General features: G+C 40.8%; 1 protein-coding gene across 2 annotated transcripts; it reads left to right on the top strand.

Moving 5' to 3' along the window:
- Window positions 1-10,053: 10,053 nt before the first annotated feature.
- On the top strand, window positions 10,054-12,308 carry LOC115682253 (uncharacterized). 2 transcript variants are annotated; one of them, XM_056313254.1, is made up of 3 exons: window positions 10,054-10,354; window positions 11,460-11,739; window positions 11,952-12,308. In XM_056313254.1, exons 1-3 carry the CDS (start codon window positions 10,116-10,118, stop codon window positions 12,015-12,017), a joined length of 585 nt encoding a protein of 194 aa, XP_056169229.1. In that variant the 5' UTR covers window positions 10,054-10,115; the 3' UTR covers window positions 12,018-12,308. The 2 variants fall into 2 exon arrangements, with proteins under 2 accessions (XP_056169229.1, XP_030462282.1); XM_030606422.2 differs by having other exon boundaries at window positions 10,056-10,354; window positions 11,397-11,739.
- The last annotated feature ends 2,085 nt before the right edge of the window (window positions 12,309-14,393 follow it).

Genomic DNA, 14,393 nt, shown 5'->3' with positions numbered 1-14,393 from the left:
ATGAGCTTGATGCGGGAAGGTAGCGGGATCACTATAACCGACTCCACTGAGCTCCCCACAATAGAGGTCGACAGTCACACCTACTCGTTCCGCGCCATACTTCGACGTTGCCCTTCGAACGGGAACGCCGGCTCGAGCAACTCTGTCTTCCAACCGGACAAATCTTTCACTTAAAACCTCAAGTGAATTAGTGTAATCTAACCTATCATCTACCCCAAAAGACGTAGCTTGAAGACAAAAGAAGCAGCAGCTAGCATCGAAATGGACCGTAGGCCCGGCATAGCTTTGCATGAGACGATTAAGGCGCGAAGCAGATTAGATAATTGTACTGTATTTTCAGCTTGAATTACGGTGTTCCCCCGGTCATCTTCATCGTTGCCGACTTCTTACTTGGGGCAAAGACTCCTCGAAAATGACTTTTTCCTTGCTCTTTGAGCCAACCTAACAGCCTGATGTTGCCTCGGATTCAGACAGCAGACTTCTCCACCAAAACCTGAGAACAAACGAATCTGCTACCGCTCCGTGCACATCGTCCCAGTGACGTGGCGAGTGATCGAGAGGGGCACGAGTCGTTGGTGGGGGCCCGCTGTTGGGTCGGGTAGAGGAGTGCCGCTGCAGCTCGTGGCCAACGAGCCGGAGAAAAAGAAGAATTTCGAGAGCTTCCACACGTTGTAATAATAAGTAGGGGGAAAGAAAAAACCAAACGAGACGTGCTCAAACTTTCTACGCTCGAACGCCATTACCATGGCTTTTCCTTCGAGTAGTTGGAGATTGTTCCCTTGCCAACTGACTTAAACAGTTTATGCATTCGTACATGTGACGTCCCGTGTGATATTTCTGTGTGTTATTGGCGACTGATGTTGTCCGGCAATTTTAATAGTTCTAAAACTAAAAGCTCGGCTTCTTCGCGTGCTTCCCGGCGATTTAACTCTCCAAATGTCGCATAGACCCTCGATCGAGTGATGATTGCACTTATTCATATTCAGGTTTTTCCCTCTCGTCCTTATCGTTAGATGGTACTGCTGTTCTCAAAATCTAACCGGACAGGCCAGTTGAATCGAATGTCAGTTTACTCTCCGATTCAATTTTCCTTGATTGTGACTGATCTAACTTAGTCGTCAGCATACTACTTAGATATTTATACTACCTAATCTCCAATAGGTTTTAAAGAAATCGGGTTAAAACCTACTTATGGAAACCAAGTTTTTTCGCCGAATGCGAAAGGCCTACAGTTTTTCCGCTCTTATTGGTCGAGACTTCAACCCAAGTCAGATTCGTGCTTTTCATGTTCGACTTTGGCCCTTTTGTCAAAGCCGGTTCCCGCAATTAATTCGTGAACAATGTATGCACATCTACTGCTTATACGAGGAGGACTCAAACTCATTACGTCATGTTTGAAGGCAACATGATATAACATGCTCCTTGAAAAATGAATAAAACATCGAAGAAAAACAGATAAACTAACTCTCAACCGTTTCCATGGTTTAGCCATTGGTCTCAAACTCAAACCGCTGACCACGGAAAAATATTTCATGCGTCAGTCACATGGAAAACAAGCATGGTGTGACCAATTTTTCCACGTGATATACTTGTTATCTTATGCGGTGCTTAAAATTTGGAATTCCTCATTTTAATAGATTGATTACGTTACATGTCATCACCACTTATGTATACCTTCTTCCGAACCACGTTCTATGCATCTGATTTTCGCACCATTCACAATTTGAGCAACCTAATCCCTATGCTTCCATCACATGCCCAAGAAAATTGAATTTGACTTGTGCTCAAATCCTATTGAATGAACGTATTAATTGTTTGCTTCTAATCTTCTATATATGTAGACCCTAAATCGCATATCTTTAGTAGAACCTTAGTTCCACTAGGAAAAAGCTATCCATCAGTCTATATTCAATTTTCCAGCTGTTGGAGAAAATGGATTTGTTGGGGGTGTGACAAAAAAGAGGCGACGAAAATTAACCTTCGTCAAGGCGATCATACTCCAGGCGATTGGAAAGCGATCGACATCGCTCTGCGGTCGCATACTCGGACATAAAAGCACGCGAACGAGGCTCGAATAGGGGTGATGAAATCTGAAAATCTAAGTGCCACGAAAAGTAAAGTAATTAGATTCGAGGTTGGGTCAAAATTCTCGTCCGTATGGTAGATATCTAGGGTTTCCATAGATATCGATAGGCTTACGAGGTTCATGCACACTGCGCAACGTGAAGCCTCGTATTGCATGCATTTACCACGTGGGTTATACCAATCAGGAGTGACTATATATAGATAAAAAGTAGCTTGTCTTGCAAGTTAAAAGGACGTTAATCTGCTTTTTAATATATGACGTGCTGCCACAATCTACGGTTCATAGAACAAGACTGTGGATCGTGGCTTTGCTGGTGAAGCTGAATAGCAGAACGTCTTGACGTAGTTCGCAATTTTTTGTTTCGTGAAAACTTTGGTATATCAAATCAAATGATTCCGTGGTCCTAAAGTCAATGACATTGCAAATCGATTTAGGCCTCTCGCTGAGTTGGGCCAAGTTGACCCCACTCAAATTCTTGATTTGCTTCTCTCTTTTCTTCTTTTTTCCTTCTTCCCCTTTGCCATAGCATAACGTATGTATCGATCTCGTCATTTTGTAGGGTTTCTTGCCGACACTGTTTTGAGCCATCAGACTTGACCTCAGAAGAACTTTATAACCCCAAATTATAATGAAGATACCTGCTATTTAGGGTTCCAATTTTACTTGAGTTTTTTCTATTGTGTTTACGATTTTGTAGCCTCGTTTGGCATGACGTGGTGATTGCATGAAAATGCCTGTCCTTTAGGCAGAACACATGATTAAATGGTTACAAAGATCGGAAAAACCAACATACTTAACCTCCCCGTAAATCAACCCACATATGCAAGACCGAAAATATAACGTGAAATATCTACGTTTACGATAGAATATGTTAAGCGGTTGGTTGTTTTAAATTAAGTTGGCCCCTCGAGATAGGCTTGCTAAGGCTGCGTTTGGGAAAATTTTCCCGCCTTTAGTGGCCCAACAGAAATGGTATTTGGCATATTTTGTGGAAAGTTTTGGGGAGATGTGATTTTTATAAGCCTTTAGCTCAAGGTAGGTCCGAAGGAGTTTTGGGTTTTGAGCATTTTCGGATTGCTAATACCTTTTTTTTTTATTTCTTCCAACTTTGCCCTCCTAAACTTTTATAATTCCATGAATGCCCTCACCTAGTGCAACGTCGCCGGCGGGCGGCCAAATGACCTTAGGCAAGGGCCGCCAGTGCTGGATCTGGCTCACCGACCGCCCAAGCCCTTCGCCTATTTGAGTTTTTTTATAAATAAAAAAATAGCTTAAGTCATTTACAAAGTGTTTTTTTTTCCAAATATCATTTAAATCAAAACTGCTTGCCAATGCATTTTTAATTACAATTTACCAAACACTTTGTGCATTTTAAAAACCTCTTTAACCTAAAGTCCTTTTGCATTTTCCCAAAAACTTTCTCTAAAAGCCTAACCAAACGCAGCCTAAGTAGTATACTATGCCGTCTGTTTCACATGTTTTGTGTGGCTTAGAGGATGAAAGTAGGAATCGTGTTTTCTTTGCCAATAGCTTCTCACTATTCGTTTGGAGGAAAGTACCCGTACTACATAATTTGTGAAATGGGAATTATTATCCCCACATGAGATTTGTGAATAGGTGATTGTCCGATAATGAGCATGGAAGGATCCCTCTTTAGTTTTTTTGTCAATGTTTATCCTGTAGTCGTACTCATATTAAATCAATGATCGATTACTAGATTTCGTCGCAAACCCAATTGGTTACTTTTCGAATCAATAATTCAATTCGCTTTCGAAGAATAAAGGTTTTTCCCCATTTTTATAGAAACTTTCGTCTTTATCCCTCCTTCCGCCATTAGCCTCCATTAATGTGTAAAGTTGAGCAGCCAGCAAACCAAATAATGGAGGCAGCTCCAGGTTGTCAGCCTAATCGAATCTTCAGCTGATGACAATGACTTCATGGGACAGTTATGGGGAGGAGGGGTCCAAGAAGAAGTGATCAATGATCATCGTGCGTCCGTAAAAGCAAATCACCACAAGACACGAAAGATTCACATTGCTCAGGTTCGGCCACAGAATCAGCAGAACTGGCTTCCATTGACAAGAAACAAGAATGGGTGAAGGTCCACACGTCTGAAGCATCGAACGTGGGGTCTCCTACACGGTTTCTTCTATGCCCTACCTTGGATTTTGTTCCCCAACCCAAATGCTAAAGAGGCGACCGGAGAGTTTTCTTGCAATTGCATGAAAAGATCCTGTTTGCTGTCAGTAATTCCCTAGTCCCACATTATGGGAGACAGGTATTCTTTGAGAGCGGTTTGTAAATAAGACCCCCAATTCACGCGCAGCGGGTCGAATCACAACAAATGGTAATAGGTGATAAGATGAGCGTCACTGGACAATAGGGTTAAAGCACCGACGAGGATGGCGATGTTTTTTTTTTTTTTTTTTGGTCAGAAGATGGCGATGTTTGAACCGGAGGAGTTTGTGACACTTCCAGTCCGTACCGGATGAATTTATTCGGCCCATGCGAATGGGACGGGTCTCAGAGGCGACATCATTGCTTTATCGGATGGTTGGCGATCGCTTGGCTGTTTCTTTGGAGGGATCGATTTTGATCCCTAGAGATTTCTAATATTCCTCTTCGAAAGCCCAACAAGTAAAACGAGCGACTCGAGAAAAGTCAAAAGCAATGTTCTACCATGTAACCCAATTTCAAAAACATAACATAACAGGTGAAATCACACATCAAGAAAAGCCTAGTTCACATGCGAAATCACACATCGAAAAAAGCACAGTTTGCAAGGTTTCGATCATTTCGAAATGAGTCAAAGTACGTACGCCGCAAGATTCGAAATAAACCAATAGGCAAAATGTAAAAACCACTCAAAACATACCTTAATTACCCAATTCCCGCTTTTAGGGTTTTCATTCGATTTTTTTTTTTGTCAAACGAAAGTCATTACAAAAAAACAAACCAGAAATGTTTTACATATGACAAAATGATGTACCCCCAAAGTTCTGTCCCTGCAATTATTTTGGGCTGTAGTACCCGGCTCAAATGATTCCGAAAGGTGAAAAAGAAGCTCTTTTCTGCTAGCGGTACGTTGGTTGCGGGAATCAGAATCAAAACCTTTATAATATGCTTTCTTTCTGGCGAAGGGATTTACATCTTTTCTAGGGTTATCTTCAGAACAAAGAGATTCTAAAATGTTAAAAGTTTCTTTGTCCTTGTTAAAACTAGGGTTGCTTGCTACAGTGATGTCGGGCCTCGTGACGAAATCAAGGTTGAAGGTTGGAAGCCACTCTCGCCCTCCCAGTCTCAACTTGCAAGGAAGGAAGGATGACCAAACTTCCTCACTAGTTTCCACTTCGAGAGGCCGCTGTCTGGAGTCTCTCTGCTCAGACTGTACCGTCTGTTTATAGAAAAAGAGAAAAACTTTTGGTATGGAAAATATCAACTTGATCTTCTGCCGACACCAAATATCATTACTTTCTCAGAGTATTTCTTTCGATGCTTGGCTCGCGTGAAATAATTAAATTCTACGGGCGACAAAATAGAGCTTTGCTTCGGGGGTAATCCCTTGCATAAGTAGTCCTAAATCATTAATCCTTACTTGTGGTGTGAATTATGATTTGCTTTTGGCTAAAATGATGCTCAATGGACAGATCGTGCTTTGGGAATCCTAATTTATTACGTATCAAATACAACTGAAAAATGATAAAACTTATGATTGGTACAATCAATTTTTAAAGTCTTTCAAAAAGTGCAATCAAATCATTTCGATGAATGTTAATGGCACTGCGGTTGCCGTCTCTCGCACTGTGATTCTTCCCACTGTCTTCGTCACAGCTCTCCGTCGCTTGTCTATCCATTCCCACTTTGGCTACTTTGTCATCACTCTTGCTATCTCCTTCTTCAACTTCGACTGGCCTTCATGCCCTCGGCATCGCGACTCTCAATCTCGCTTCCTTGCCACTAGTCACGGCAGGTCATCCCTCCTTCAGCACCACGGTTTCTATGTCACATATCCTCACGACCAACCACCGTGGTCCTCTCATCTATCCTTTATTCTCTTTAAAAGACGTTTAGAGTGCATGTCACGTCCTAAAATTTCTACATTGAATGGACTGAACTTAACAACCAAGAAGGGGAATGAATTGGTTTAGTAGGATTTTTAAACTACTTTTGTGCAAGATAACGTACAGAGGATGGAACAATGTTGGTAGATGAAATTTGATATACAGAGCAAATATTTCTATCATCATAAATATAAAGAGAATAAAGGATAGAAGAGACTGGAAATCAACTTATAGTTGTCCGGTCTTTCCAGTCCACCTACTTCAGTTTCCCAACTCTAATAGCCCAATATCAAGGTTCGGATCTATGTGTGCAATCCTTTAAATCTTTGATAGCATTTAAATATAGAAGTTGCCTCTCCATGAGAGATTTTAACTTTTTCTACAAGTATACACACTTCACTCTACGCTCTCAGCACTCTTTTACAATCACTACACCAACAATCTCTCAGAGAATACAATCATATTCCACAAGATCTTTTCTTGAAGAAGTAAAGAAGTAAAAACAAGTTTGAGATCGTTCTGATCTTCTTTGTTGCCTTCAACTCTCACTTTGACGCATATATAGCCCTACAAGCTTCAAAATGTTGGAGACTTCGAGTAGGTCAAATTACCTGTTGCAAAAACTAATCATAGCTCGGAATGTTCATTGGAGCTAATTAATGAACCTTGTCCGAAATAAGACCAAACTACCTCCTCGAACTCGCCTGACACTTCTTCTACTTAGCCAAAAATGGCAAACTCCTTCTGACTTCTCCAAAATGTTTCTATGTGGATTCCAAGACCTGAAATTGACTCCAAAGTCCCAATTTCAATTTGAATGAAATCGATTGGAGTTTGGTCTCCATTTCCCGGTATGTGGAGTATGTCCACTCCGTCCATAGCATGAACTTACTCTACAATGCGGTCCATGCAAATTTGATGATTTTTACTAAATCTCATTCTGATCAACTTTTGCAGCTAGGTCTTTTCCAGCATATTGATGTACTTATGTTATCCATGTTGTTCCCCTCTTATTTGGTCAGTCCAAATACCTCTACGTCCCTCGCTTGTTCACCAAAATTGCAAAGGTTCTTGCAACTCTAACACTTTGCACTCACCGTCTTGTTCTCTGCAAATTAAGGAAGCTCTCTACTAGCACAGGCGTCTTGTTGTTAACATCATCTATATATGAACATGTTTATGTCGAGGATCTGTAGTCCTCACACTTAAGTACATTTATTAGTTCACACAAAATGTTTTGTCGTCTTCAAAATACATAGGCAGCTTTCCTTAAAAGCAAGTCCTAATATTGCATAGGATGTTTAGACAATGAATGATTTGCTTGGGTTATTGAATGACTCGGTGAAAATTACAACTCCTCCATTGTGTAGCTTATTCTATATATCTTAGAGTGATTGGGAGATGAATAGGAATGGAGTGATGTGGCCTTTTGAGAGTCTTTCAGTGACTTTAATATCTTTCCAAACAAAATCTTCTTTGAGTGTGTGTGATGGTGGAATTGTAAAGATGAATGCCAACAACCAATAGGGGATGATGTTCTCTTAAAGACTTCCAATGATTTTTTTTTTTTCTTCCAAACTCAAATTTATATTGATTCTTATTCTCCAGATGGACTAAAATCAATAGAAACTCAAAAAAAAAAAAGTATGAGGATAACATTGTTTTTTATTAAAATGGTAGGTAGTATAAGACAATGACATTGTGCACCAAGAGTAGCTAATCGTTTGCTGCAATCCAACCAAGATAGAACCTACAAAACTAAGAAATATATACATTTTCTTCTTTATTCTTAAGTTTGCTTACTTAAAAAATGAAAGACTCTTTCAACTTTTCGTAGTACAAGTATATTGCATTAAACTACCACTTTTCACAGTAATTATTAAGATTGATTATCATGCTACAGTATATTCCTAATTTAAAAAAAAACTGAAATTATACATAGGGGAAGTTAAATCTACCTGAATTCATAACATAAATTGTGTCACCAACTGTTTGATCCTCAAGTTTTACTCATCTATATAGTTTATTTAAATAATAGTACTAATATGATATATCCTAAGTGTTTATGGAATAATGATTTTCAAGTTTACTCTTTTTTAAGTGACTTAAAATCAAGTAACATATCATTAATTTTCTTGATATATCCTAAGATTTTATGGAATAATAAGATTTTCAGTTTATTATTTTTTTAAGTTACTCAAAATTAAGTAAAATATAATTAATTTTTTTGAAGTAAACATGCCTTAAATGTTGAGATTTTTCGATTTCACTCATTATTCATCGTGCATTTCACGGGTCTTATTCCTGTATAGAGAATTAATATGATTGATTTGATGCTAAATCAAGGCAATGGGGAGACATTAGAGATTCCTACCAATCAACATCTCCTTTTTTTTCCGACCCAAAAAACATCTCCTTTTTCTCGCATAATCAAAAGTATTGCCAAAGCTGCTTCCTTTATTCCTCCCAAAAGCGAAAACAGTGGATATTCCTAATTGAGGATTTACTCAAACGCTATTGGGGTCGGCTTCGTGCTTCGCGGTCGGCTTCGTGCTTCCATTGAATGTTAAATCAATGTCCATATTAACTATACAATTATTAGCACGAATGATGCCATTGAGGTCTCGTGATAAAGTTCTTCATTGCTAATGATGTAGGTTGATACCAAAGTGTAAAGTTCCATGGAAGGAAAAAGTGCGATTGATAGTTCCATCGTGGCCCTAGACTACATGTGGATAAGTAGGTCCCCGTTTGAAGAGAGCTAAATATCAAAGGACTTATTATCTACTATCCTTTCTAGGAGAAATGCCTCTTTAATTGACGTATTTAATAAGGGGATAATCACAAATTCAGTTTTAAACTTTTCAATTTTGTAAATGTGGTCCTAAACTTTTGTGCAAAATTTCAATGTAGTCCTTTCAGCTGATTGCCGCTAAAAATCATTAACATGGCAGTTTATGTAAGTTGTCGTTTCAAGCAAAGTTGTCCACGTCAGCATGTCACCCAGGACAGCTGATGATGACTGGACGCCACATCAACGATATTTTGTGACAATTGGCTGGAAAGATTGCATTGGAATTTCGTGCAAAAGTTTTGGACTATATTAGCAAAATTGAAAAATTTATGATCAAATTGGCATCCATAAAATAGATTTATGATTAATTCGGTAATTATCCCAGTCAATAAGAGCAGTAGAAAAATTAAGGCTGGCTTGCATTTGATTTTTTTCTTTTAAGAGTTAAGAGTAAACGTCTCCAAATTTGTTAAAGTATCCTCATTAGCGATAGAAGTGCATCAATGAGTACATCCAACCTTTATAGCAATCTGAATGTAGAATATAATCATACCATTACATTTGTAATGCAATGTTAATATACAGATCGCAGAAATTGACATTATCACGCCCCGGAGTAATTATCGCTAGTAGCTATTACTTGCAGGCTGTTGCATGGGCGACGAAGTAATAGTTATGACAAATACGAGCACGATTGTTATTACTACAGATAGAGAGCGAAATGCATAATCAACATGCGATAAAGTTTGTGATTTAACAAGTGTCATTGCAACCAAACTTGAAGTAAGGTTCAAAGGACACATAATAAGAACATAACATAAATTTAAGCACTCGAAACTCCAAATTAAAAAAAATGATAAAGAGCTAAAATCAAAATGCAAAAAGGATCATAAAGGAAACCAAATACATAAAAAAAAAAAAATAGGAAAAAAAAAGCTAGTGAGAGGGAGCTTGGGCCCACTAGAGCCGAACAACCACAGCATTGGGCCCAACAGAGCCCAAGAATCACAGCATTTGGCCCACTTGAGCCCAAGAACCGCGTAATTGGGCCAGTCTAAGTTGGGCATGGGCCGAGCCCGCCAAGAACATGAGCTCAGTCCATGCGAATGCGAGCTGAAGCTGGTCTATCCATGGAGGTTCGTACAAGCGAGAGGGAACCAACGCCACAGGCGCCATGTCCCTGGCCCTCTCCTTCCCTCACCCTCCGTCTCTCCATCGACGACGTCGCAGTCCGCCGTGGAGAAGCAGAGCGAGCGCAGCGAGCGTCGGCGTCATGAGGGAGGTGAAGCTGAAGCCCATCGAAGCGACCCCCGAGACCTTCAGGGAGTTCGGCCAAGTAGTCGAGGCGTCCCCGGACGGCGACTTGTTCGGTCCTCAGGACGCTCAGCTCGACCTCAGTCGTGGGATTCCCAGGTTTTTTTTTTTCCTTTGCTTATCTCGTCCGGAACACTCTGAAAGGCCTCGTTTTGGTTCGGTCGATAGCTGGAATCCAGTCCCGAGTAGATGGGTTTGCTTCGTTTGATGATCGGTAGGAATTTTGCATATACCCATATGCAAATTAATGGGAAAAGTCATTTTTTGTTTGCTTATGCGGTGTCTAAGCTAGGCACGAGGCGATACGTGATACGTGTTTGATTAAATGTTTCTATGGTCTGTCGAGGCAACCGGGCGACAGAATGAAAATCCTATGCCGAGGATTCTCATTTCATGTTCAATCCTTACAAACCAGTTGCGGTTCTATTGTGAAATGGTTATAGTGATCAGTTATTGACTGGTGGATTTACGTAGAAGAGTTTGCCCAACAGCTCCTTTTGTAATTGATTGCTTGTTAAAAATTCTCTGATATGTCAAGCATGAGACATTTGGAAGTTCGAGCGGTTTTCCAGATGAAGGAGGGAAATTGGGTGTGGACTTGTTTAGTTGAATTTGAGTCCACTTTTGGTCCTGGATATTGATGAAGTATTCATAATTTTTTGGTTTTGATACTGGATTGTTGCTGAAAGGAGGGGGGTGAATACATTACTTGCTTTATATTTTCTTTTTTGCCTAAGTGAACGATCGGTTCTCCTTTCTTTTGGTTTTTATGTTGATCCGACATATGCAGTCTGAAACGAGAGGGGTGGAAATACAGCCACAAAGCTAATTGTGCACCGAAATTTCGTAATGTTCTGCTGGCAAGACAGGAATGTGCAGGTTCTCTTTGCTAATTGGGAAAGGAAAAAGATAAGAAATTTTCTCAGATACTTTAATCATTATATTAATTTTGTCTTAGCATCCTATAGATTTTCATTATAGGAAGAGAATTGGGTAACAATCTATGTGTACAAAAGTGTAGTGATTGATCTTGTTGTCTTCCCCTGCTGATGGCATATTTCGTTGCCTCTATTGGTGCTTATCGTATATTTCTTTGGTGGAAACTATGTCCGAATTATTCAGAGGAGTATCTGCTGTACAGGTTTTACATAATGCATATTGAAGATCGACCGCTCAAGTTTTCTAATATAACACATCATGCCAGTGTGACCCAGTGTCTTGGTTCAATTGGTGGGCATGCTTGGTATCTTGGTGTTGCTAAACCCTCCATCGCAACTCCTGGGGAAGTGAAAGATGAAACCACCGAAAACTTAAAGCAGTCTCGGTGTGGTCACTTCTATGTGCCTCCCGCTGTGGATGACGTGTCTGTGTTCAGAATTTCTGGTTCTAAATTTGTGAAGCTCCATCGCGGTACATGGCATGCTGGGCCCCTGTTTCGGGCAGACAAAATGGATTTCTACAACTTAGAACTGAGTAATACCAATGTGAGTTTTCCTTTTCTTTCGATCCCTCTGTTATTTTCAATTTTTTTATCCCTCATCAAGATAGATGTGGATCAAGTTGTCACGTTTTTGGTGTCTTGACTCTATTAACTTTCTCTGGCATGATGTCCATTTTTCATTACATGCATATGTCCACAAGAAATATACATATGAGAGACAGATACGCTACAGCACAGTTATCATATGTCATGCAGGAAGTGGATCACACTCTTCACAGCTTCGTGAAGGAAAATGGAGTTGTCTTCTTAATTGATGAGTAGCCACACTTGCCTTTATGCTTCTGGGTGAGCGTCTGCTGCAGTAACACAGTGCCTTTATGGATGGAAAGGAAAAAAAATGATTCAAACGTTTTGGCATATTGAATAAGAATCTAGAAAGGTCAGGAGTCAGTACTACACATAGTAAATTCCCATTTTGAGATAAAACGATCACAACCATGTGCGTCGCAAGATGAATGATTCTGTCAATGTTGGTTCTTTGCTTGTCCTAATGTGGTCACTTTTATGTACATCTTTTGCATTCTTTTCAAAGAGGAAGTTGAATGTTAGGAATTTGAGACCGAGAAGGATGTACCAGCTCTCTGTCATCTGCGCTTTACAGTCTATTCTTAACATCAACACATGCTTCTTCATGAGGTTCTTCTATGTTTACAGTTGAATGATGATAAGATACTATTGCCTGGTGCGTCGGAAGTTATGTGATTGAGGAATCGACTTCTGTTCGTATTCATTTGTCATTCAGAGAATAATCTGGTTGTGATCACGGGAGTTAGGACAGCTCTAGCAGGCGTTTTAAGGGCGCATTCCGAGAAGCTTGCACCTTGCTAAGTCAATGTTCTTTTTACAGAATTATAAGCTTCACTTTCCTCCTTAAATTATCATGAAGTAGTAGTAAACTCAGTGAGTAGGTTGAGCGGGTGCGAGAATTAGCTAGGTCTAATCGATCATATTTGTAATTCAGTATTAAAGAGAATGAATGTATATTAAACGGAGATATTGGTTCGCGTCCACAATTATCCACCGATTTATCACCCCTTAGGGATGTGAAATCTAAGGTACGGTCTCAAAGTGGTGGTCCCATCGTGGCCAAGAAGCAGCACATATCTAGTCAACGGATGGATGGCCAATTGCACTATGTATTGCCAGGCATCGGGAATCAAGCAAACTTCAGATTTTTGCCCAGATGACAGTGCCACCTCGAAATTTCGCCTTGATCTGTGTAGGTTGCGAGTTAGCTTCCTGGCCCGGATGGATTGGATTTTGTGTGAACCCCTAAGGGGCCTCATCCCGAGTAAAAGGAGAGAGTATTCAGTGGTCACATAATACCATGTCATAGGCTAACGTGGTATGCATTTTTTTGTTGAAAGCCAATCAAAAATTGCCACCTGTCGATGGTGTGGACATAGATAAAAAAAATAACAATCTCATTATCTTTTTTTTTTTTTTTTTATCTCTCCTACTCCGTTCCCAGCACTTCATCGGTGGCCATGGACCTCGTATTTCCAGATTTCTACGAGCGCCAATGACTCCACCGGTGGCCATGGCCGAGCCACTCCCTCTATCGTCACGGCGGCTCGCAGCCGCGCTACCGATAAGCACATGCCGCTCGAGGCCAGGCCCGTCCATTGCTAGATCTAGAGCCATGCGGCTACTTCTGCAAGCACATGAAGCAAGAACAACACGGGCGTGGAAAGGATGGGCAAGGCATGGACTAGAGGATCCGCCTCTGGAGCCCATATATCTAATGGGAAGGGATTCTCATTGGACCGACCAAAAGGAACAAATCTCCCTCATTTTTTGTTCTCCAAGTAGACCTCATGAGTAGGCCATGAAAAAAAAGTGGAGGATGCCTGGGGAGCAAACGGAGGAAATCGAGGTTCATCTTCTCTCCACTGTTCAAGCCGATTGTTGCAACAATACAAGACGGAGGTAGCCATAGCCAGGCAGCGAGAAGGATTCCAGCACAGCGTCGTATGGCTCCAATCCAAATCCAGATCAGGAAATCTGGGCGCTCGCGGCCAAGACTCCGTCATCGGCATCATCTAAACCCCTCCGTCGAGCCTTGGCTGCGAGCAACATACATGAAAAGGATGATTTACTCTCCACACATCTGGAAATCTGGACGAATCTGACGAGAAGGACGAGATGGCGAGGCCTGAGCGCGTGGCTGTGGATGGAGGAGAGGTCTTTGGTAGTGAATGGACGAGATGGGGGAGCTCGCGGGAAAGAGAGAGATTCCAGCTAGATTTTTATTTGTTTATATTTATCCAGATCATCAACACATGTCAAATTGTGTTGGGCTCTGGTAAAAATGCATGCCACGTCAGCGCTACTACGCCGAATACTTTCTCGAGTAAAAGGTACTATCGAATAACCGGAGTCCCACTCACAGAGATGAGCCGTAGACTCTGCCTAAGAGATTTTGCTCATCAGGAAAAAGGGGGAAAAGAAAAAATTCGGGCCACATCATGCGAGTCCGAAGATGTCTCTACGAGATCCACGATGCAAATTGGCGCTCTGGAACATGTGATAAAATGAATCAGAGTTTCCAATCAAATGTCTTTTCCTGGGTACTAGGGCCACTCAGAGGACATGTTCTCAGTTCAATCAAGCAAATCGGGAAGAATGGAAAGCGTC

Source organism: Syzygium oleosum, unplaced genomic scaffold (assembly GCF_021117445.2).
Source record: "Syzygium oleosum isolate NSW1041296 unplaced genomic scaffold, Sole_v2.1 Sole_v2.07, whole genome shotgun sequence".
NCBI lineage: Eukaryota > Viridiplantae > Streptophyta > Magnoliopsida > Myrtales > Myrtaceae > Syzygium > Syzygium oleosum.
The sequence above is the reverse complement of the archived record's forward strand: the minus strand, read 5'-3'. Positions and strand labels throughout refer to the sequence as shown.

Bases quoted from the DNA above. Each gene is read 5' to 3' on its own strand.
- LOC115682253 (XM_030606422.2), top strand. From the start codon at position 10,116: ATGTCCCTGGCCCTCTCCTTCCCTCACCCTCCGTCTCTCCATCGACGA. The intron at 10,355-11,396 runs GTTTTTTTTTTT...TCTGCTGTACAG, and splicing joins CTCAGTCGTGGGATTCCCAG to GTTTTACATAATGCATATTG. The intron at 11,740-11,951 runs GTGAGTTTTCCT...TATGTCATGCAG, and splicing joins TAGAACTGAGTAATACCAAT to GAAGTGGATCACACTCTTCA.